The sequence below is a fragment of the Nicotiana tomentosiformis genome, chromosome 9 (assembly GCF_000390325.3).
Source record: "Nicotiana tomentosiformis chromosome 9, ASM39032v3, whole genome shotgun sequence".
Taxonomy (NCBI): Eukaryota; Viridiplantae; Streptophyta; class Magnoliopsida; order Solanales; family Solanaceae; genus Nicotiana; species Nicotiana tomentosiformis.
Window position 1 is genome coordinate 53,099,632 of NC_090820.1, and position 17,743 is coordinate 53,117,374.

Consider the following 17,743-nt stretch of genomic DNA (forward strand, 5'->3'; position numbering starts at 1 on the left):
TCGCAGAACACTCAAAAATCGCAACCGACCATACACGCAAGTCATAATATATAATATGAAGCCACTCAAGACCTCGAAAAACTGGACGAGATGCTATGGCTCAAAACGATCGGTCGGATCGTTACAGAGAGATAGTCAACCTCCCCCAGCGTGAGTGTACGAGGGGCAAGGTTAGTTACCCAATGCTCATAGTGGCTATTGTTTATTGGGAAGGTAAGCCTACACTCTCCTCCCCTTGCGTGTTGCCATATCTCACATACGCATGGTTAAAGTGCGAAAATTCTTTTTTAGAAAAATTATTTTAATTAAAATAACTCAATTTCCAACTTCAGCTTCAATTATCAACTTATAGTCTCAATTTTTGGACATTAAATGATTTACATGTTTACTGTGAAATGTGTTTTCTTGCTTATTATGTTTTAATCCTGAAGATGGCGCTCCGCCTTTTTATGAGGACTTATTGGGTATTCCGTCAGTGACACTTAACTGTGAGGACTTGCTTTCGTTTTTTTTTGGATGAGATAGGGTCAGCTCACTGTTCGACTTTCTCTTGCTGCTCTTTTCGGTGGGAGATCCAGTCCTATTATTTTATTTAAAACTAATTTAGTATTTCAGGGTATGCCCCGAAGCTATATATATATATTTCAGATTCTTATTCAGTACTCTATATAGGCGCATTACTTAATACTTAGCTTAAAGGGTATCATTATACTCTTTAGTCTTAGCTTGGTATTCTTCATCGGCATTTTTAGTTTTACAATTTTACTACATAGCTATGGGCTTAAAATTTATTTTTTTGTTAATAAATAACTATACTATGACTTGCTTTGCAATTAATTAGGTTACTGTGATTAATAGTCCAGCTTAGTTTAAGATTCGCTCGACGGATAATTTAGATCATATGTCAATCATGTCCCACCCAACTTTGGTGCGTGACCTTTATATACAAAACTTTGCTTACTCCTACATACGTACATCATACACGTATGATGTATCTAATCCAATACTTTGTATCTCATTTATATTTCTTGTTACACGTAATATTTATGATTACATCTCAAGTTGTTAATGTTACATGATACTTTTATTTATGTTTAGTCATCCTACAACTTAATTTAGTTTGCTTTGGCAAAACCAGGGCACAATAATTAAGTCGTGGTTACTTTATATGCTATAGTTAAAATCTAATTAACAATATTCTATAACATGGACGTTATAACCAGAGGCGGACCCAGGATATGAGCAAGACGGGGGCACCATTGTCTTAAACATGTCAATTACTAGTGATAAAGTTCGGCGCAACTCTATGAAAACCTATATGATAACTTATCAGCAAAATACAAACTCTAATATTATCGAATATCATCAATGTGATACTAATATAACAAAAGTACATCATTTGTTCATACTTGAACTCGACGCGCTTTCATATTTTGAAAACGGTCAATAATAGCATCATTACTTACATTTGTAAATACTTCATTCTCAAAGTAACAAATTAAACAATCATTTAAAAATGTATCACTAATACTACTATGTAATTTATCTTTGATGTACTTCATGGATGAAAATACTCTTTCCACCATTGCAGTTGCGACAGGTAAAATTAGAGTTAACTTTACAAGTAAATAAATAAGTGAATAACTCTCTGCAAGATTTGCCTCAACCAAGGCTTTTGCCAAATCACCAATTCCTTTCAAATCAGAAAACCTAAGGACACCACGTCGCATGTGCAATATGAAAGTGTCAAATTGGTGACTAAGATTTCGAAGCTTCAATTCGCCAAACTCATCTGGATAATACTTGGCCAATGTCATTATTTTTTCCTTATCAAAATTTGCAAATGAATTAACTGGATTCAAGATAGCCATACCAAGAAGCAAGTTACCACTCACAACATCAAAATGACTGTTAAGCTCCTGAAGCTGCAAATCAATCACAGAATAAAAAAGATCAACACGTAAGTGAAGTGAATACGTAACAGTAGAAGGTCTACGCTTTGAATTTCCAGGAATATATAATTCTTCCAAATTGGGTACCATAATATCATGTTTAGCACAAAATGAAGAGACTTCATCCATCAATGACACCCATCGATCTTCTCTCATTACTTGCAACCTTTCCTTTGTGAGGTCAAGAAATACCATGGCATTAACAATATCTTGCTCTTTATTCTGTAAAGCTTTACTCAACTCATTCGACATCATCAACACTTTCAACATCAAGTAAAGCAAGAAAACAAAGTCAAATGCATTGATTTTACTAAAAAACGCTTATGCTTGTAATCTATCATCAGCCTCAGAACCTTCACATTCAACCACCTCAAGCACATGAGCAACAGATGAAAATAAAACAACAAAGTTATCCAACGTTCTACAATGTGATCCCCAACGAGTGTCACCTGGCCTTTGAACCCCTCGCTCTTGATTTAATCTTTTCCCACTTTGAAGTTCACCACTCTCTAGCAATTTCTCCAACAATTCAGCTTGATGATCACGAAGTTGATCTCTACGCTTAAAAGATGCTCCAACTACATTCAACACGTTAGCAATTATAGCAAAGAAAGTTTCCACCTCCTTATGTTTTTTAGCCACAACTACAAGTGTCAATTACAATTGATGCGCAAAATAATGAATACAATATGCCGATAGAGTTTGTTCTAAAATTAAAGCTTTAAGACCATTCACCTTTCCTTGCATGTTACTCGCTCTATCATATCCTTGTTCACGTATTTTGGATGGACTTAATGAGTGTTTCAATAGTAAAGAATATATTGCTTCCTTCAATGACTTTGCAGATGTATCACCAATAAGAACAAGACCAATAAATGGCTCATTCACTTGGCCTTTTTTGTCAACATACCGCAAAGTAAGGGCCATTTGTTCATGGTGTGAAATATCCTTGGACTCATCAATTAATATCCCAAAATAATCCCCTCCCAAGTCATCAATTATAGCTTTCACAGTTTCTTATGCACAAGCACTAACAATATCCTTTTGAATTTTTGGTGAAGTCATCATATCATTTTTTGGAGCATGTTTTAATAACTCTATCCACATCCGAAAACCTCTTTGCAAGCCATTCCAATAGCCCTAGAAAAAGGCCTTTATTTTTGGAAGATTCACTTTCATCGTGACCTCGAAAAGACAATCCAAATTCCAAGAGGAACCTTGCAACATCAATTGAGGTATTTAAACGAATTCGGTGATCACTTCTTTGTTTCTCGGATTGCTTGTTAAAAGCAACTTGAATTGACTGAGATTGATTAGACAAGTCTAGCATCTTATTGAAACACTTATGGTGGAGATTATTTACTTCACCAACATGTAAAGCAAGTCTTTCCGAAGCTTTATTCCAAGCCCTAAAGCCAGTTTTTGTGAAAGAGTCACCCGTGCTTCCATGGACATAATCATTCTTGAATAAATAGCAACATAAACAAAATGCCGCATCTTTCTTCACACTATACTCCAACCATCTAGAGTTTGAATCTTTAAACCAACCCGGACTAAATTGACGCATTTTCTTTTCGAATAAAGTTTTAGGGAATGTGTAATCAACCGGTTGGCAAGGCCTTTGTTTAATGTAGTATTTTCTCACTTCATCTCGTATTTTAAGGCTATATTTATCAATGGGTATTCTCTCTCCGGGGTCGGGATTTAGTGATTCCACATCAAATTCATCGACTAGACGGGAGGAATTCTCTCTAAAATTAAAACTTGGTTGAGAAGAATTAAACCTCGTCAAAAATACGTCCATCTCAAGTTACAAGAACAAGAACTTCCTACAAAACAATTATTCAATTCAATTTAAGTGTCCATCAAGAATAAAAGCAAACTTTTAATAGTGGAATCATAACCCTTCTATCAAGAACAACACTAAGAAAATACAATTGGGGAATCACTCAATCACACCCCTTCTATAAAAAAAAGAAGAAAACACAACATTTAAAATAGATAAATTATACCCTTTAAAATAGGAACACTTACCAATTTGTGAAGTTTTTTATCCTTGAAGTGAAGAGGCTTTTAGTTCAGCAAAACATAATATAATTGATCTTGTCTTGTAATATGCAAACGGCAAACCCTGCAAAAATATTAAAGTTATACTACGACACTTTGTGAATAAAAAATTTCCTATATTCAAGTTATAATAAAGGCTTACTGCTTAGTATAACTACTATGAGAACAAGTATTAATTAAATTAAACAAGTTCGAAAATTCACTCTAGTCTATAAAAAATGGCCTAATTCAAAGTTTTTGTTTGAAAAGAAACACTTCACTGAAAGAATATTTCAAAATAACAGTAGCACACAATATTCAAATGCCTACAAAATTAATTTGGCATTTACTTTTTGGCTCTAAGACTCTTTGCAGAAAGCAAATTATTGATACCAAATTATTTTACTAAGTTAATATTTTCTAAAGAAAACAAAACTTACTTAATAATTTCAAAATTTTACTCAAATAAATTCAAGATTTTACTCAAATAAACTTACTATTTTAGTTGAAGAAGAGCCTCAAACCCATTAGTCGTCGCCGATTCGGACTGCCGATCACCGGATTCGAGCTCGACTGCTCGATCAGAAGCTAAATAGGGTTAATTAAAAAAGGGTTTTGGTTTTTAGCAGAAGGGTGTAGCGTTTTGTTTGGAGAAGAGAGGTGGGTTTTGTTCTTTAGTTTGAAAAGGCATAAAGGTTAAGACTTTAGGTAATAGGATTAATTGAAAAAAGGGTTTTGTTTTTTAGCAAAAGGGTGGAGCTGTCTGTTTGGAGAAGAGAGGTGGGTTTTGTTCTTTAGTTTGGAAAAAGATAAAAGTTAAGACTTTAGGGTGACTATTGTGTATTTGTTTGCAATTGTACAAGTATTAAAGAATTAAAAAAAAAGTAAAGATAGAAGAAGTGCAGAAGTCATGTTTCGAACTTGGAACCTTCAAGTAACTAAAGTGTTTAAGTATGCTACAAAACCAACGCATCTAACTTGCTTTTGTTTATTTAGGGGGCCTGATAAATTATTTAAGGGGTCCCCAGTGTATATATAAATATATATAAAATATATTTACAGTATTTTTTCCGAGGCTAACGGGTTCCGGTGACCCCTCTAACCCTAAGGTAAGTCCGCCTCTGGTTATAACTAGGAAAAGATGGCCGCCAAATCCGTTAATACTCGCATAAATTACCCTCTTATCATTTATTAAAGTTGAATAAGCAGCCATTAACCTTTATTATATGTGCTAATTACTCTATTCGTCCCCAAAATCTTTGTTCACATCTTCATTTCTTTGGTTGCCCAGTCAATCTCTTTTTCCATTCCATCACAGGTCTGCGTCTGACTATCCCTTCCCATTGAAGTAACCTCTGCCAAATTTTATGTGACAGTTTACATTCAAAAAACAGATATATATGTAATTGTAATATGGCCATTATTTTATCAAATGGAGTCCATCTCACATAAGCATAAGCATCTTTGCAAAGTGTAGATTTTGTTGGCAATATTCTTTGGGACCCAAAAATATTGCATTGTGTGTTGGACATCATTTGTACAAGTTGTATCTCTTCTTTTACACCTAAGAGGTCAAGACTTTTTTGCCTATAAAAGTGAAGGCCATTAGTTCATTTTAGACACAACAACAAGACTTTAGTCTTCATTTCTTGTTTCTTCCTTTATTAAGAGTGTTTTGTATGAGAGTTAAGTGTTGGGAAGCACTTGTGTGAACCCTTTCTTTGGAGTGATCTTGTGAGGTTATTCTCTTAAGGTATTTGGGATTAATTAGAGTGTTTACTCTAATTTTGTACTCTCTTTTGTACTCTTATTCTTATAGTAAATTGCTCATCTCCGCTTGTGGACGTAGGTCACTTTGACTGAACCACGTTAAATTTGTGTCTTCTTTATCTACTTTAACTGTCGTTGTTATCAACTTTCATTATCTTTGTTATTGTCATTATACCGATGTTTGGCTAAATTTCGTACTACCCGGATTCCCGATCCTAACAGTAATAGATTCATCCCTTTCATTGCAAAGGACATAGCTTTGATTAACATCATATATTTGGTATTTAGCTTACCCTGCAATACTAAATTCATGACAAAACACCATCTTGGGACTGCGTGTATATATATATATATATATATATATGTTTACCCGAAAAATTAGATAACGTTAAATTTATGTATGGTTCTAAGGATACGTGATACCCTTTGATACAAAGATAACAATACAATTATTTGACTATGAGAATGGGAATGATGAACAGAAAGAATGAGTAAGATGAAGTAAAACAAGCACAATGAGATATCTTTGTATATGAGAAAAGATCTTTTGTTTCAATCTATTCAGTGTCTTCATAGCTTACAAGGATCTCCTCTTTTATAATAGAGGGTCATTACTTTATTTATAATAAAATAATAAAATAAAGCATATAGTGGAGGACCCATGATGATTTGTCTCTTCCTCGATTCCCGCCAAGATTCTCTCTCTTGGTGCGGTTGTAACGGTTCTTGTCTGTGAGCTCGATACTGGCTCGAACTCGTTACTGGGTCAGCCCTTCGGTCTTGGCTTGAGTTCGACCTTCGGGATGGGCGTGGCGCATTTCCGACCTCGAAGCAATGCCTTGCGGATCGATTTGGTCACGAGCTCGATAAGATTATCGATTCGGACTCGAGGCTCGTTTGTATTGTCTTTGGAGCTCACTCCCAAAATCCTACTCTGGTTTCTTGCCACTCGAACTCGATCGAACATAGGAAAGCCGAAATCTATTTTGACCGTATACAGATAGTCCCCTCGATTCTCATGAAGGATGCAGTGAGAATCGATATGATTTTTGACGGTTCGATCGGGTAATAAGCTGACGTTTTAACAGGGATCGATTATGACATATGTGATAGTTGTCCCATCGATTTAGTCTTTCAAGGTATTTAATGCTTGTCAGACGGTGATCAGCCACCTCTGATATTGAACCGTCATGATGCAAGCCTATAAATAACTCTTCCATCTGACATTTACCACTTTTACGCCTTCACTCTTCCAAATTCTCTTATTTTTTTCTCTCTATTTCGTTGCTTTAGAGCCATCTACACCAGAGTTTTGGTGCCGTCAATTTTTCACTTTCCTTTGCCTTTCTTCCTCTCATATCAATGGCCAAAACTTTGAAAATTGTACCTCAGAAGGAGAAAGTTCTTCTTCACGGTCATCCGGCGACAAGGCGCCGGTGGAGCCGTCCATCCACGACTATGTTCCCGGCCCGTGTAATCTGAAGATCGATTTTAAGATTGAGAATCCTTCATCCGTTTCGGGTCGATGCGAGCACGTGTCGATGTACATGTGCTCTATAACGGAGGGTCATATCGAGGCCGTTAGGAAAGACTGCAACTGGGGTTCCGAGGTTGTGTTGCAAATTTCATCCCCCGAAGAGAGCGTCATCACCCATGTGGAGGGGTTTTTAAGTGTTTACACTTATCTCTTCACGTTGGGTCCCATCGACCCGGTGTTCATTGATTTTTGCAAAAGATATCAGGTCACTCTCGGTCAAATTCATCCCTCTCTATGGCGTATAGTAATCCCACTTCGCTTCTTCTCTATCAAAGCCGGGGGGCTGGATTTTTCCCTAAATCACCTCATACGATTGTATCAGCCTCAAATCTTTCGAGGACTAATCAGACTTCATCGTCGGGCATCGAAGGCTTTGATATCGAGCATCGACGAAGACAAAGATCGGGGTTGGATGGGCCATTATATTCGGGTGAGGACCCGTGACCTTATTTTGGAAGAGAATATGTAGTTCCCCGAGGAATGGAATTTCGACCATAAGTGGTTCTCATTTGCTTTTCGTATCTTTTCCCGATTTTTTCTGATATCTTTCTCCGATATACAGATGCCACTTGGATTCCACAAGCGGTACCCGACCTCGACGATTGGGTTCGGAAGTTAGCCTCGACTTCTTCTTATGCCAAACGCGCTTGGCGTGATTTGGCAAAAGGTAGATTGGTGGCCAAGAATCATGGTGAGGTTTTACTTCTCGTTTCCTTCGAAGTGTTCTTTGTGCTCCATTCATTACCGATTTCCTTTCATGGAGGTGTAACCAAGGATGCTGCTTTGAGGCCTTCGAGCGGTGAAGAAAGAACCAAGTCCCGGTCCCGAAATCGGGGAAAGATAAGAAGCAAAAAGCTGCCTCTCGGTGAGAGGATCCCAAGCCCAAAACTCGAAGGGTGAGGAGGAAGGCAATTGCTCTTCCGATTGACTCGGTCAAACGACTGAGAGAAGAAGAATAAGAAGAAGAATAAGAAGAAGAAGAAGATGTTGATGATGATGATGCCTCGGCTTTGGTGATCCGATCTGCGAAAGCTATCGAGGTCATCAGAGCTCCTGAGCCGATGGCGGCCGTACCAGTCGGGGTCGGTCCTGCAATCCCGAGTCTTGATCGGAGCACCCCGAGTGATTCGCTTGGGCTATGACAGTGGGTCATTCGCCTTCCCTTCCAACCTTTTCGGAGGAGGCGTTAAAGGAAGCTCGAGAATTGAAGACCCCCGATATGGGCGAAGGCTCTAGTGTAGGGGACCCTTTTTGGGAATACTTTACTGGAGTCGATGATGCTTCCGATATTGGTGACGCTTCTCTTCTACTAGAAGAGGCCCAATGTTTCATTACCCGGGTAATGATTTTACTATACGTAGTTTTTTTGTGCTTTTCTAAACTTGACTTGTGTTTTTTCCCTATTGTGCAGGCCATTAGTAAGTTTCGAGTCGATCTTAGCCAGTGTGAGGTCGAGATTCAGAAGGTCTCGGGGGAGAGGGACGCCCTGTGGCTTCTTTGCATCCAAAAGGACAAGGCTATAAAGGACCTCCAAGCGAATTTGGCTAAGGTTCGTGAAGAAGAGGCCGAACTCGATAAGCAGGTGAGCCTCGTTCTGTTAAAGTATGGGTTCGACTCAACTATGGAAGTTAACCCTTCGTTGTCTCAGTTGCAGCAAAAGGTTGAAAAGATCGGGTTACTTCGGGAAGAATTCGATCAAATCAAAGTTGAATGAAATCGGTGGAAGGAGACTATCGACCGCCTGGCTGCGAAAAAAGAAACCATTCTAACCTAATTATTATCGGCCGATGTTCAGCTTCGAAGCATCAAGCAAAAGGGTTTGGCTCAAGCAAAGAGGATCGAGGATCTTGAAGCACGGCTTGCTGAGGCCAAGGCGTAGGTTGAGTCGTCGAAAGTTATGGCGAATAAATCCATTGTCGTGTATCGGGCTAATGTCGAGGCTGCTCAGATGGAGGCACGAGAGGCAGCGGATACTGCTGACACTCGAGCACAATGGGTTGTCGAACTTGCTTAATGTAGGTCTCGGAGGGAGACCCTCGAGGAGATAAACGCTCAAGGTTTCGACCTTACTGAAGAGATAAACAAGGCTAAAGAGCTCGAAGCTGAAGTTGAAGCCTTGGCTTCTGATGGCGATGATAATGACGGTAGCAAGAGCATATCCGAGAACGGGGAAGAGCCTGACAGAGAAGCAAATGCCCCTGAGGATGACCAGGAAGCTTAGTTCTTAATTTTTTACGTTTGTAATCAATCATGTGGACAATTTTGTATATAGACAACTTGGCCGACTTGCTTCTGTTTCGTGAAGACTTTATATGTGCCTTACAAATGTTTTCACAAGGATCTTAATAATTTAATCAAACTTGGAATTTGTAGTCTTCTATGACTGATTATTTTTTCAGACTCGAAGTGACATAACCCTTAGGCTTACTAGTTGAGTCAATGATTCGAACTCGAAGAAATATAGCCCGTAGAAGTAATGGTCGAGTGAGTGCTCGCTCGAACTCGAAATGAAAGTAGCACGTAGGCTTATTATTCGTTTAGTGAATGATTCGAACTCGAAGTAATATAGCCCGTAGGCGTAATGCTCGAGTGAGTGCTTTATCGAACTCAAAATAAAGTAGCACGTAGGCTTAGTCATCGAGTGAATGATTCGAACTCGAAGTAATGTAACCCGTAGGCATAATGGTCGAGTGAGTGCTTGCTCGAACTTGAAATAAAAGTAGCCCGTAAGCTTAGTCGTCGAGTGAATGATTCGAACTCGAAGTAATGTAGCCCGTAGGCATAATGGTCGAGTGAGTGCTTGTTCGAACTCGAAATAAAAGTAGCATGTAAGCTTAGTCGTCGAGTGAATGATTCGAACTCGAAGTAATGTAGCCCGTAGGCGTAATGGTCGAGTGAGTGCTTGCTCGAACTCGAAATAAAAGTAGCTTGTAGGCTTAGTTGTCGAGTGATTGATTCAAACTCGAAGTAATGTAGCCCGTAGGCGTAATGGTCGAGTGAGTGCTTGCTCGAACTCCTAATAATCGTAGCCCATAGGCTTATTCGTCGAGTGAATGATTCGAACTCGAAGTAATGTAGCCCGTAGGCGTAATGGTCGAGTGAGTGCTTGCTCGAACTCATAATAATAGTAGCCCGTAGGCTTAGTGATCTAGTTTATCTTAATTCTGATTGCATAATAAATCTCCAAATAGAGGAATTTTTCATGGATATAAGATATCGGTAAAGAGGAGGACTTTCTTTGCAATTCATTATACATGTATTTATGTTTCGCGTCTGGGTTCGGGCCAACTACATGAGCATGGTTTGTTTTGACCATTTTGGCTCTTACAACTTTTCCTACTAGAACCCCGTTGTTGCGAAATAACTTTCTTGCATCAGAACTTGATATATTTGAGGGCTAATGCCCCGCCAGTATTCGAGGTCGATTGTACAAAGGCCTCGGATATTGTTGTAAGTGCAACACGATCATTGGTTACCTCATTAAAAACCTTGCCGAAAAATCCATTTGGGATAAAAACCGGTCTAAGGGAAAAAGAGTGCAACACGTGCTTTCAAGCGAATGATCCATCTTACCTCTTGTTCGGACTTCTGCAGGGGTCAGTTTTGAAATATAAATGAATATGGAAGGGTCGTACCTTAGCAGTAGTATCATTTTAGATGTGACACAATCCAACTGCTTGATAGTTGTTTGCCATTTATAATGTCGAGCATGTACGATCCCTTTCAGACGTTCTCGAGAACCTGATATGGTCCTTCCCAATTTGGTCCTAGTTTTCCTTCATTCGGATTTCGGGTATTGATGGTGACTTTTCTTAACACTAAGTCCCCGGGCTTGAAATGGCAGAGCTTGGTACTTCGATTATAATAACTTTTGATTCGCTGCTTTTGAGCGGCCAATTGGACAAGAGCAGCTTCTCGTCTTTCGTCCGATAATTCGAGGCTGGTATTCATAGCCTCGTTATTTGATTCTTCCATCGTAAATCAAAATCTGGTACTGGGTTCACCGACTTCGACTGGTATCAATGCTTCAGACCCATATACTAAGGAGAATGGGGTCGCCCCCGTACTGGATTTTGACGTTGTCCGATATGCTCAAAGGACTTCGGGCAGGATTTCTCTCCATTTTCCTTTAGCGTCGTTCAACCTCTTCTTTAGGTTTTGAATGATAGTTTTGTTTGTTGATTCGGCCTGTCCGTTCCCACTGGGGTGGTATGGTGTTGATAGTATCCTTATTATTTTGCAATCTTCGAAGAATTTTGTTACTTTGCTACCGACGAATTATTTCCCATTGCCACATACTATTTCGGCGGGTATCTCGAATCGGCATATGATATGATCCCAAATAAAGTCAATAACTTCTTTCTCTCTTATTTTCTCAAATGTCTACGCTTCAACCTATTTAGAAAAATAGTCAGTCATAAATAAAATAAAATTGGCTTTACCTGGGGTCGATGGCAGAGGGCCGACGATATCCATTCCCCATTTCATGAACGGCCATAGGGATAGGACTGAGTGAAGTTGCTCTCCGTGTTGATGGATCATTGGTGCAAACCTTTGACATTTGTCAGATTTACGAACAAATTCCTTCGCATCTTTGCCCATATCAATCCGATAATACCCTACTCTGATTATTTTTTGAACTAAGCACATTTGATTAGGATTCCTTTGGGCAGGGTCGGTCTGCATGGGTCGAGGCCATTTAGTGTATTTGATGCGTCCGATAGCCGACACGATGGCGGATGCACCAACACTGAAGTTATACTCTGATAACCGAGGTGCTTCTACAGGATCAGCATATTTATCAAAGCCGCTCTTGCTCATAAATCCCCGAGAATTTTTCCCTCGATCAATCCTTCGATTGTTCCGAACTGTATTGCGTGCTGAACCGTTGTTCATCCGATCTGCGACGTACGGTTGATATCGGTCTTTGTTCGACCTTTGTTCTCTGTCGATCTCCCTTTGGTTTTTAGTAGCTGTCCTATTCTGATGCACGGGTCCATATGGAGCTCCCAACTGGTCATCCTCGACCCTAATTTTCGATTGATATCGGTTGTGTATATCGGCTCAAGTTATTGCTGGATACTCGATCAAATTTTGTTTCAGCCGACGTGATGTTGTCGAACTTAGTTCGTTCAACCCTTGGGTGAAAGGTTGTACGGCCCAATCGTCTGTGACCGGTGGCAATTCCATGCGTTCTATTTGAAATCGGGATACGAATTCTCTCAACATTTCATAACCCATTTGCTTTACTTTGAAGAGGTCTGATTTCTTTGTTGCAACCTTTATGGCACCAACATGTGCCTTTACGAACGAACTGCTAACATGGCAAAAGAATCGATGGAATTTGATGGTAAATTATGATACCAGATCATTGCTCCCTTCGAGAAGGTCTCCCCGAACTTTTTCAACAACACGGATTCAATCTCATCGTCCTCCAAATCGTTACCTTTGATGGCACATGTGTAAGAGGTGACATGTTCGTTAGGATCGGTCGTGCCGTTATATTTGGGAATTTCGGGCATACGGAATTTTTTGGGGATTGGTTTTAGGGCCGCACTCCAGGGAAAAGGCTTTTGTATGAACTTTTTCGAATCAAGCCCTTTTATCATTAGTGGATCCCCCGGGATTTGATCGACCCTAACATTGTATGTTTCCACTCTCTTGTAGTTGGCTTCGACTCGTTTTGTGAGTTCCTCGAGCAATTTAGTAATTTCGGAAGTGGTCCCCGATTCTTGCTCGTTTGATTTCACTATGGCGGGCTTCGTTCTAGGGGTGATTTCTCGAAGCGGATTGGAATCCGGCCTGCTTTGTATATAAGTTTGGCTCTGTAACTGGGCTATCGCTACTTGTTGGGCTTGTAGCATCTCGAAGATCATACGTAAGTTGGCTCCTATTTCCCCCGCGTTATGGGTGTCTCGGGCTACGGATCGAGTACCGCCTTGAATGCTTTTCTCCGGTTCGGAACGCTGATTCGCCTCCAGAGCTATTTGTGAATTGACATCCAATAGTACTTCGACTCGAATTTTGGGTACTTCAATTCGAGCCTCAGTGCCATCGTCAAGTGGACTTCCGGCCCCGAGTGCCAAGTTGTTGGTTTCATCTTGAAGGACGACTTCATGGTCGATAGGTAAAGTCATTGCTGATTTAAAGTTGTAAACTGGTGTGTACTGTAGATTTATATCAAACAATCACTGTTATCCTTAGCCCCACGGTGGGCGCCAAACTGCTTACCCGAAAAATTGGATAACGTTAAATTTATGTATGGTTCTAAGGATACGTGATACCCTTTGATACAAACATAACAATACAAGTATTTGACTATGAGAATGGGAACGATGAATAGAAAGAATGAGAAAGATGAAGTAAAACAAGCACAATGAGATATCTTTATATATGAGAAAAGATCTTTTGTTCCAATCTATTCGGGGTCTTCATAGATTACAAGGATCCCCTCTTTTATAATAGAGGGTCATTACTTTATTTATAATAAAATAATAAAATAAAGCAGATAGTGGAGGACCCATGATGATTTGTCTATTCCTCGATTCCCGCCAAGATAGATTTGCCTCTTGGTGCGGTTGTAACGGCTCTTGTCTATGAGCTCGATACTGGCTCGAACTCGATGCTGGCTCGAACTCGTTACTGGGTCTGCCCTTCGGTCTTGGCTTCAGTTCGACCTTCGGGATGGGCGTGGCGCATTTCCGACCTCGAAGCAATGCCTTGCGGATCGATTTAGTCACGCGCTCGATAAGACTATCGAGCCAACTCCTCGAGCAGCCTTCGGACTCGAGGCTCGTTTGTACTGTCTTCGGAGCTCACTCCCAAAATCCTACTCCGGTTTCTTGCCACTCGAACTCGATCGAACGTAGGAAAGCCGAAATCTATTTTGACCGTATACAATATAATTGTTGCATATATATCTTGTTGGCCTTGACTTTGACTGGTCATGCCATGTCACTTGGCATATGGCATGAGTCTCGGCCTTAAGATGAAACAACCTTAGGCATAAAATTGGACTTATATTTAATTTCTAAAGTCTTAATTAATTATTTAATCCCATTAAATTTAATATGAAGTAGACCCAATAAATTTTATATGTCTGCAATGATAACACAAATGCCCAATAAAAGAAACTGTTCTCTACAAAGAAAAAGAAAATATGAATCAGTAGTAAAATCCGGAGATTTTTACTTATCTATACTACTATTAAAACTTATTTACCCTCAATATTAAAACTTTAGCTTAATTACAAGTTGATATACGATTTACCATTTATATACAAAAAAAAAATGCATTAGACTCCAATTTTATCCATTTTCTTTCCCTCTTCTTCCTTCCCCATTCCATTCATCTCTCTCAAGAAAGAATCCACTAATTACTAATGGCAATGGCACGGAGAATAGCCTGAAAATCGAGTCACTTGAATTTCATATTTTTTTGCACCTCAAAATAAGGGGAATGAACTTGATTTCCTAGATAATAAATTAAAATTAAGTTTAATAATACTCAATTACTGGAAAATATCGAACGCATTGTTCGCCTGCATAAGATTTGAAGTTTCTCATCACCATCTCTTTAATGAATAGCTATAGACAACCATTAAAAAGTTCGAAGCTTTGAATTCGAAAATTGATTTTTGGAAAATTATTATTTGTTTGAATTAGGTATTGTTGCAAATGATTGGGAATATCCTCTGGAGTTTATATCTCATTTTGAAAGAATTTGGTGAAGATTTGAGGTGATTTTGGTTAGAATTTCATGTTAAAACTCGAAGAATAAGACATAAATAAATTTTATATATTTTATATGCCGGAGGTAGAAACGGCATACAAAATATATACAACTAACATAATTGTATACAAGTTATATATAAATTGTAATTTTCGATCTGATTTTGTAGAAAAAAATTGTATTCAAATTGTAGATCTTGAACGAATTTGTATATATTTTGTAAAAAAAAATTAGTGACTTTCTGTAAATAGGAAAACATAAATAAAGTGGGTAAATAAATTTGAAATTTAAAAGCCCCTAAAATCTACAACATAAAGGGCCAAAACCAGACAATTTTGGGCCATAGGGTCCCATCTTTGGGAGTTAGCTGGCCATTCCACAAATATCTACAACTTTTTAAATCACAAACTTTAGAGTTACTTGCATAAATTGCTGAGGCTGACGAAGAAAGTTAGAGAGTAGTGCAATTTATTATTTGTCTAATGGTAGTTCATCGGCTTCGAATGTAAATTCTAGACTAAAATTAAAAGTGTATGTTTCTCATACTTCCAGTAGTAAATTTGATCAACTAAATTTTCTACTCGTATAGATTTTAGGTATTACAGAATAAAATTAAGAATATCCACCAACCACGAATGCCTGAAATATATAGATTTATGAGAAAATTTGCAACTTCACAAATAACATACATTACAACCGAATGACCTATATATAATTTTGCAAAGTTACAACCCAAATACAATAGGCCCAGTTTCGCCAAAAAGGGGCTTATTTCCAAAAAAATTTCTGCAGATCTTCAAGCACAAAAATTGTGTAATTTTTTAATCTTAACAGAATCCAGCATAAATCGGTCTTATACCTTCCTATTGCATCTACAAAAAAAAAAACAAAAAAAAAAACAGCCACAATGCAATAAAAACCTTTTTTTTTTCTTTCCCATGTTCCAAAGAGCATAAACCAAAATACAAAAATTAAAAGAATTTGTTATAAATTCATGATTTGACATGGAAATCAACTAAGAAAATCGACTTTATACATAAATTAGTCAAGAAAAGGTAAGAAAACACACACAAATTTAATTTGTCGATGGAAGTTTAACGTATATACATTTTTCATAGTGGTGAATGGGATAATGACAATAATGACAGTGTATATATATACATTATTATATACTAGCATATACAATTATATAAAATTATACACGTTTATATACATTTATACAAAATATATACACTTATATACATAATATTTAAATAATATATTTATATTGTATAAGTGTGTATAAATAATAACTATACACATTTACAGTTAAAAAATATCGTTTAGCCACCATCACACCTCCATTTCAAATGTGAGAAATCTACCAAATTACCCGTAAACAATGTATCAACCTTGTATAAAACTATATAACACTGTATAAAAGAAGTTTATATACCCATATACACTATTATACGTTGTTATATAAATAAATCCTATCAATGGAGCTTCACGGGTTTTTCTTCTTCCGGAATTTAGCTCAAATCTAAATCCCTTCAATTTTCAGTTTTGAACTCCCAAATGATTGGAACAACCACCAATGCGCACTCAACAATACCCAATTAAAAATGAATCTCAAATTCGAGTTTGGCTTTCAGCTCTTTAATGGATTTTTTTAATCAATTAAATTTCAGATTTGAGAAACTTGTGCCTCAACAACGAAGGTTTTTCTGATTTCTTCAGTGTTCAGATTATGTTTTCAACCATGAAATGTACCTCAAATCATCATTTACCCCAACAGAACTCGTAGATCCATTCAATGCTTTAACCAAATTTTCAATTAAAAGTGGGTCTTTAATATTGGAATAAAGGGATAAGAAGAAATCAACTTATATAAATTGGGTCAAATCAGGTAAGAATATAAAATATGAGCCCAATTTGATAGGAATATTGCCTGAGCTGATAGAAAGAGTAATGTTTTTTAGATTTGAGCTTTTTTCACTTTTAACCCGCGACAGAAACTACTTACATTTGATAGCCAGAAAAGTTGTATAATTTTTATATATAACATACAGAATATATATATATATATATATATATATATATACTCCAATCCGATGTCACAGTAAGCAGTCAAACACAATTTATCATAGTCATGTGACAACCTAATGTGAGATAATATATCAGTTAATCATATCATTTAAGTGATAAAAATTTGGGTAAATTAAAAGACACATTTATGTATTACAGCAAAATCAGTAACCAATCCCTCTAATGTTGTCATCTCATTAAAAAGGAGCCAAAATACATAAGACCAAATCCTTGGTGAAAATAATATTACACGCTCAACCTTTCAAAAGTGGATCTAATACAGTTGCCAATTTTCTCAATAGGTGTATACTATACTACGTGCCAATAAGATTTTGACATGTGTCATCATTTAAAAAGAAAACACGCCAGAAACCTTGCATTTTCAACCACCAAAACGTTAAACATAAAAAACCTTCAGTTTTCACCCAAAAACAACAAATTTTCATCCCATTTTTCAAAATTCATGGCTGCCACCAAAAACATTAACAACCCACCCACCATTTTTGATCTAAGGATCTCTGACTCCTCCTGACCCAAATCTAACACCAACAGAAACATTTTCATATTTAAAAAAAAAAAAAAAAAAACGAGTATAAGCCCCTCATAATTTGGATTACTATACTTAAAGCTTGAAAATTTT

At 37.6% G+C, this 17,743-nt stretch overlaps 3 protein-coding genes across 3 annotated transcripts; all 3 read right to left on the reverse strand.

Moving 5' to 3' along the window:
• Positions 1–1,403: 1,403 nt before the first annotated feature.
• Positions 1,404–2,204, reverse strand: LOC138898783 (uncharacterized). Its single transcript, XM_070184883.1, has one exon. The coding sequence runs from the start codon at positions 2,202–2,204 to the stop codon at positions 1,404–1,406; it is 801 nt and encodes a 266-aa protein (XP_070040984.1).
• A 69-nt stretch (positions 2,205–2,273) lies between these two features.
• Positions 2,274–2,879, reverse strand: LOC138898784 (uncharacterized). The gene is made up of 2 exons (XM_070184884.1): positions 2,681–2,879; positions 2,274–2,596 (listed from the first exon to the last, which is right to left on the reverse strand). Exons 1-2 carry the CDS (start codon positions 2,877–2,879, stop codon positions 2,274–2,276), a joined length of 522 nt encoding a protein of 173 aa, XP_070040985.1.
• Positions 2,880–3,021: 142 nt separating this feature from the next.
• Positions 3,022–3,519, reverse strand: LOC138898785 (uncharacterized). Its single transcript, XM_070184885.1, has one exon. It carries the CDS (start codon positions 3,517–3,519, stop codon positions 3,022–3,024), a length of 498 nt encoding a protein of 165 aa, XP_070040986.1.
• Positions 3,520–17,743: the final 14,224 nt, after the last annotated feature.